Genomic DNA, 7,098 nt, shown 5'->3' on the forward strand with positions numbered 1-7,098 from the left:
GATGACAGTCACGCTAAAGCAATAACCCTCGTTACTCTTGGGGGAAATTGCCACTTTCTTTCCCTTCATAGACTGGCAGGCTTCAAAACAGGTCAATATGCGGTATGCCTTACTATTAAGTTTTGCTACAATCTAGTGTTTTTTAAGCCTAGAGCATTTCTAGGTCTAACAAACGTTATAGTTTGCATCTTGTCTGACGTCACGCTCCAGTCAACTTTAGGCGTACTTAGTACTGCTGCAGCACTTGTCCATTGTTAGTGTACGTGAAATCAATGTACTGTGCGGTAGCGTAGGTCACGAGAACAACAATATCTGTAATCCATTGACCATAGCTTCTTATTTTGATTTTCATTGTAATAAGCGGTTAGTGGGCTTGGATCTATGGGATTGATCTCGAGAAGTTTAATGAATATCTAGGATACCGTCCATAACGATGGCATTTTCGATCCAATCCTACAGACGTCAGAAATTGACCAATACTAACACTTTTACACTGGTTACAGTTTACTTTTTAATACCGGTACCGTACCGGTACTCCCAGTAGAGTTGTGCAGTGGGGGCCTATTTAGACTAATGCCTACCGTTACTTAACTTAGGCTGAATCGCCGGTTATCTTTACTCAGTTTTCTATTTTTCTAGATTTGATTTGGCTAGACATTCTTGAAGTCTGTAATATGAAGAATCTAGAATCTACAGGTTAAACGCTAAATTATAACCATTTAGCCCTAGAAATAGATCTGAAACTTAGATTTAGATCTGTGATCTACATTGACTCTTACTAGACATTATAGGCTATTAGACTTTATAGACTTACCGTTAGTCATTAGATAGGCAGGTTAGGCTTTACGTTTTTCTTAGATGTACTATATTATTAGTACTAGGCCTAGATCCCCAGTAGACAGTCTAGCTGTAGATTTAGCCCCTACCTGGATATAGAGTCTAGATCTAGAGTCTAGACTAGAAAATCTAGAAACTAATTTTCATTGATCTACTAGTCTGTTATAATGATGCCCAAAATAGACGTCTGGATGTTACATAGACCTAGACAAACGAGTAGAAAGAGTTCGAGAGTTCTCGTACGTTTTAGGCCTGCGTAGATAGTAATGGTTAGAACACTACTACCTTAACGTTAGTACTGTAGTGACAATTAGGCCTACAGTAGGAGTCGACACAAACGAGACCTAGGCTAGGGTCTATTTTTTTTCTAATAAAGCTGTAAATAAACTTTTAGTGAGGCCTAGCTCCTAGTATTCTTTAGTTTAAATAGAGTTTAGGCCTTCAGCCAAAAGGGTCTAGGCATAGGCCTACTCTTACTTCGGGCGTAGAGTAGGATAATGATGAGATCAGTAGGCCTATCGTATGCAGATTCCTACGTACCGCTCTACTAGTCTCTAGATGTCTAGTGTATCGTTAGGCCTGAATAGACTACGGTCTAGACGGTCTACAGTGTAGTACCTGTAGTCTTGATGAACAATATAGCTTAACATCTAGAACCTAGTCTAATATTATTCTTAATCCAAATGCAATGCTTCATGAGATCAACAATAACCCAAGCAGCAGCCAGGCTTTTGATGTAGCAGTACTTCTTGTGCCGCTAAATAATACTGAAACATGAACACAGACTGACAACATTTGGGGAAAGCAAGTTATTTTCCACATACAAATGAATGGATAAAATGAAATTAAATGTGAATCAATAATGATGACTTTATACAATACAAATATTTCAAAAAAATTGTACTCGATCTAAAATATTCATTGTTTTCACACTGCATCCGCTGAATAGTAAGGGGGTGGATGGTAAAATCCGATAGACAACCCGCAGAAAATAGACCGAGATTCGTAGTTCTGTGTTTATCAGCCAGAACTGCGTATCTCTAGGAGATACGCAGTTCTGGCTGATAAGCACGTGGTTGATGACGAAAAGTTCTGCCTGATGAAACCCGTGCTTATCAGGCAGAACTGCGTATCTCCTAGAGATACGCACTTCTGCCTGAAAAATCCCCCGTATGGCCAAAAACTTACGCAGTTCTGGCTGATCAACCCGGGCACGTGACCAGAGATATGCAGTTCTGCCAGATTATGATCGCAAAAATTTGCCGACAATTAATCTGGCAGAACTGCGTAAGTTTTTTAAATTGGTAATTTTTACTACTTGAAAAGGTCAAATTGTCATTTTTTTGCTGGAAATAAATTCTTTAGACCAATTATGACCAAGAAAAGAGGAAAAATGCAACTCATCGTATCTCAGTTTAGAAAGGTGTAACATTGAATCTTTAAACCCGATTTCTGGTGTAATGTGTAAGGAGATTACGCAGTTCTGCCAGATTACGGCCGTGTTTTTAGATATCTTGGCCATTTCAAAACTGATTTTCGTCAAATAAACTTTTGATTCCCCTTAGAATTGTGAGCTTTTTAAAATTTCATAGAGTGGTTTCTAAATATTTTGCAAAATGTTACAAGTTGAATTCTCACCTCAACCAGTACTTTGCAGTCCCTTTAAGGTAACAGATCCAGATTACACACTATACAGGACTGATGAATGTGAAGAAAATTACAGTTACCAAAAAGCAAAACAATAAGCAAAAAATTTGCATGCTTTTATTTTTGCACCAGTATAGCGCATGAAATGCACAAAAATTGCCTCTTTGTCAGTGTGTTTTTCAGACTAGATCTCATTGTCAATGTTACAGAGGGGCGGGGCAATCAATTTAGCCCTCTCCTATCGGTTTTGTGGCAGATGTACAAAGTTTGAGTTTGAAGTCGAGGCAGACAGACTATGTGAGATTTTGCTTCTCTTCTGCTCTCCCCAGCTGACACCATCGTAGAGATAACCACACACCTGACGGCCGCTGAGGTCGATAACTACTTTCCCGGGCCAGGGCGGACGTCAACCTCGGCGTGCTGCTGGGCAACCTCCACCGAATGGTCAGTGATGGTGCTTTTTGGCACACGGAGTTATTGTTTATATGTGACCCGCTACAACAAAATGATCCTAAAGTCGGGCGAGGTCGATTATTTGAAAATTGCATGATATCATCCCCTCATCTTTCTGCTTTAAATTGATATATAACACATTTTATACAAATAATCGGCTGCGGAGATATCGATGTTTAAAAGAGAGCATGTCGAGACGTCTGGAAAATCACTGTTTCGAGAAAAGCGCCCTAAAAGTCTTCCTTTCGACGCAATCGCGATCAAGGGACACGCAAGTCAGTTTTCACCTCTGGACAATAGAAGGTAAGCCCTAGCAACCGCCGAAGAGTTCATTCAAGCACATCAGCGTCGGCGGTCTCCTCACCAACCAATCAGTGACCAGGATGTGAGAAGCGGCTGAGCATAGCGCACCCCGCCGGCACGCACCAGTCAGCTGGACAGTGTGCGAGCTTTACGCTTCGGTTAGCAGCAAGCAGCAAACTGACCAATGAGATCACTCTGGTCGTTGTTAGGGGCGGAACCTATCTGTGGCGCTCAATCCAAATTTTCGAACGAGTTTCTACTTCGTTGAAACGCCAAAAAACATGGCTCAGAAAAACGCTATTTTTTGGTCTTTCCTTTGTTTATTTTGCTTCAAAATTTCGACAGATGATAGAAGACATGTTAGACTCCAATAATATTTCAAAATCAGAAAATCATAAGTTTTGACCAATTTTCATGCTCTGACTTCAAACTCGATTTCATGGCTTCGATCGTGCGTGACTTTAGGACCTTTTTGTTGTAGCGGGTCACATATTCATATGACATATGAATACACAACATGTTGATATGAGACCATTTATTAGTCCGTAAATAAAGCAAGAGAACCACTCCAAAAGCGCAGACCTCCGTCTAGCAGCTCATTTCCACCATTGACCTTTTTCTTCCATAGAGATCTGTGATTTCCACCCATACATATGCATGCTGAAATTCGCCTGATTTCCCAATACACAATGTAGGAGCCTTTTGTTACGTCATCAACTTCCAGCTGCTGCGGCGTGCCTAGCCCTAACAGAGACTAGAGCATGCACTTTAGTGCGCACATGCAAACCTAAAAAATGCACACCTTGAACTCGCCAAGTTCAATCACCCTACCAGTCAAAATATTGAAAATCCTTCATAAAATCCATAAAAGTTTCTGGATCACTACCAAAATTTAATCATCTGTTCCTTGTGTCATTCTCAACCTAAATTTCCTGCAAGTTTCATTCAAATCCGTTCACAACTTTTTGTCAAGTTTTTCAAGTTTGGATGGATTTAATACTGAAATGGCAAAAAGCTTGGCCAGTTTAGCTACATTTAAGTTCATTAGCTCATTGATAGATCTTGAGGGAGAGGTGTATGATCCGTAAATTGGGCTACGATGACATAGCCATGAATATCCATGGATATGAAATATCCATGGATATGAAATATCATTGAACTTAGTAAACCGACCTATGTAGCGCCAGTGATTTCTCTTTCGTAATGCTATGATAAAAGGCTAACTATATTAACCCTGTTCTAACTGGGGGGGGGGGGGGGGGGGGGGGGGGAGGGTCAAATTGACCCCCCCTCAACGTTTCGTGCCATGATTCCACAACGCGCAAAGATTTTTGCCGCGTCGTTTATGACTTTTTTCATTGAAGTCTCCCGCATATTTTCAGACCAAATTTGTGATGTCCGGGTACACCGTTCTGAAGTTATGCAATGTTTTGCATATGCATGTCAACCCGAAAACCGCTCGAATTCATGATTTGGTGTGCAAATCCAATGCAAACTGTGTTTTTTTTTTGTTTAATTGATATAAATTAGATTATTACAACTTTTAACCATTGAAATAAATCAATTCTAATGTAGATAAGCTTGAAAAAAGGCCTCCAACAAATTTTGGCAAAAAAGAAAACAAAAGATCGAAAAAACAATAAAATACATAAGAAATTAACAGAACAATAAAAAACAAAAGAAAATGATTTTGATTGCGCTATTTTTTTACAAGAAAATTGTTTGATGTGTCTTGAGGAACTCTGACACAAAAATTTAATAATCCTTCAGTCTTTTTGATGGAGTTATAGGTGAAAATAAGATTTCATGCGTTAATTTGCATAATTAATTTATTAAAAAATATGAAATCAACATTTTTCTATTGTATGACCATGTAATCTTATAGTTGACATCCGGCTCTATGTTCAGGCAAAATTTTGCGGCGAGCGCGCGATCGGCGACCGAGATCTGAAAGGGGGGGGGGGGGGGGTCAATTTGACCCCCCCCCCCGTAAAAAACTTGGTCTCAAATAGCCCAGTTAGAATAGGGTTAATCATCGTCGTCATCATCATCATCTGTGTTTGTCCTTGATAAGAGGGGTGGCAGGATTGTCCCTCACTCTTAACATCAACGGATCTCACACCTCGCCACTCTGGAGGATTTTTGATGTCCTCCTTCCTAAGGCAAACCTTTCCAAGCTCCTCCTCCACCAGTCTGTTTATTTATTTATCTATTTTATTTCATTTATGTTTTGCCATTTCTGCTTGCAGGGCACTATATGTTACAAGGGATCGAGACAGCGGACCAAAGCAGACCTTAGTAAGACCATGTATGCAGAAGAAGTCAAGGTGAGTGAACTTCAACTTTCTTCCAACAGACAGCATTAGCATCATTCTGTTGAAAAATTAATGCATCAAAGATGTTTCTTTCATTAGGATCCCTTTGTTTTGGATATCTCAGCCATTTCAAAACCATTTAAAAAAAAAATCAAATAAACTTTGATTTCATCTTGGAATTATATGCTCTTGCATATTTCATAAGATGTCTCTCATCTCACAAAAAAAGTTGGAAACCTGAAGCCCAAGCTGAGCCAAAAATATGCCATCCCTTTAGAATGTGCCAAGAATTGATATGGGTGCTGTAGCATTCATGCTGCTGTGATCCATATTACGTTGAAAAAAAAATCATGGTCTGAATTAGTTCAGAAAAGGACGTAACAGTGGAAGCTACCAGTGTTGTCTACATTCACGTGTGTACCTTGTTTGAGGTGTAAGGATGAGAGGTGATTTCAATTCAGCCACACTCGGGACAGAGCATACATTTCTGTATCCTCTTCCATGTAAGATGTTGTGTACAGCAGGTTGGACTGCCATGTGTTTTTACTTTTATCAGACACAGTTGCATTCCACACATTGAAAAGATTAGTGGAATTTTATACCTTTGCAGCAGAGTGAAGTGCGCATTGCTCCTCTTTGTCCTCCTCATACTCTTCCTCTTCCTCCTCTTCTTCTTCCACTTTCCCTCTTTCTCCTCTTCCACCTCCTTTTCTTCCTCTTCCACCTCTTCTTCTTCCTCCTCTCTTCCACTTCTTCCTCCTCCTCCTTCCTCTTCCTCCTCCCTCCACCACCACCACCACCACCACCACCACCACCACCACCACCACCACCACCTGTACCACCACCAATCCCCCTCCAGGAATGGATCAAAGAGGCAGACAGGGAGCATTCGGCCGACCTCCACGAGTTTGTGCGCCAGCTGAGCCGCCAGACGCTCCTCACCGAGCTGGACACCTCCTCCGTCACCCCCGACAACGACGTGGACATGCCAGCGGCCACGCCCACCGCCGCCCCCATCGTGCGGCCCTCCCCAGCCACGGCGACACCCACCCGGGTCAACCCCTTCCTGGGGCGGCCCCTCCTCTCCCGGACCCGCTCCGGCTCCGGCCAAACCTCATCCTCCAGCAAGGAGGAACCCAGTCTCTCTAGGACAGAGGAAGACCAAGACAACCTATTGTCCAGAGACGAGCGGTGAGGTATGGCTCCCCTGTGGCGTCAGACATTGTCCACCTGCACATGTAACTGCCAAGCAGCTATTTATTTGCATTCATTCATAACTAGAAGTGTACATAATTTATGTATCGCTATTTTTATACCATCTCTTAAATGCTATGCCGTAAAGTCATCATAAATGTGACTAGAGCCTTGTTGCGTTAAGAGTTTACCTGTAGACACACTACATTCATTCACACGCAAGTCAAAGAAACAGTGACTGTCAGATGTTACCTTTGCGTGATATGAGATCCTATGCATAAAGAGCTACAAGTACAATGTGTGTGTAGAATCACAAATAACTATCAAGGTTGCATTGTGCTTGAAACAG

The 7,098-nt window shown here is 41.4% G+C and overlaps 1 protein-coding gene across 1 annotated transcript in view; it reads left to right on the plus strand.

Moving 5' to 3' along the window:
- LOC140227836 (two pore channel protein 1-like) overlaps positions 1 to 6,750 on the plus strand; it is a 56,182-nt gene extending 49,432 nt beyond the window's left edge. Inside the window, 4 exon segments of the mRNA XM_072308229.1 lie at positions 2,814 to 2,873; positions 2,876 to 2,928; positions 5,490 to 5,567; positions 6,415 to 6,750. Coding sequence (XP_072164330.1) covers positions 2,814 to 2,873; positions 2,876 to 2,928; positions 5,490 to 5,567; positions 6,415 to 6,750 — 527 coding nt within the window.
- The last annotated feature ends 348 nt before the right edge of the window (positions 6,751 to 7,098 follow it).

Source organism: Diadema setosum, chromosome 4 (genome assembly GCF_964275005.1).
Source record: "Diadema setosum chromosome 4, eeDiaSeto1, whole genome shotgun sequence".
Classification (NCBI taxonomy): domain Eukaryota; kingdom Metazoa; phylum Echinodermata; class Echinoidea; order Diadematoida; family Diadematidae; genus Diadema; species Diadema setosum.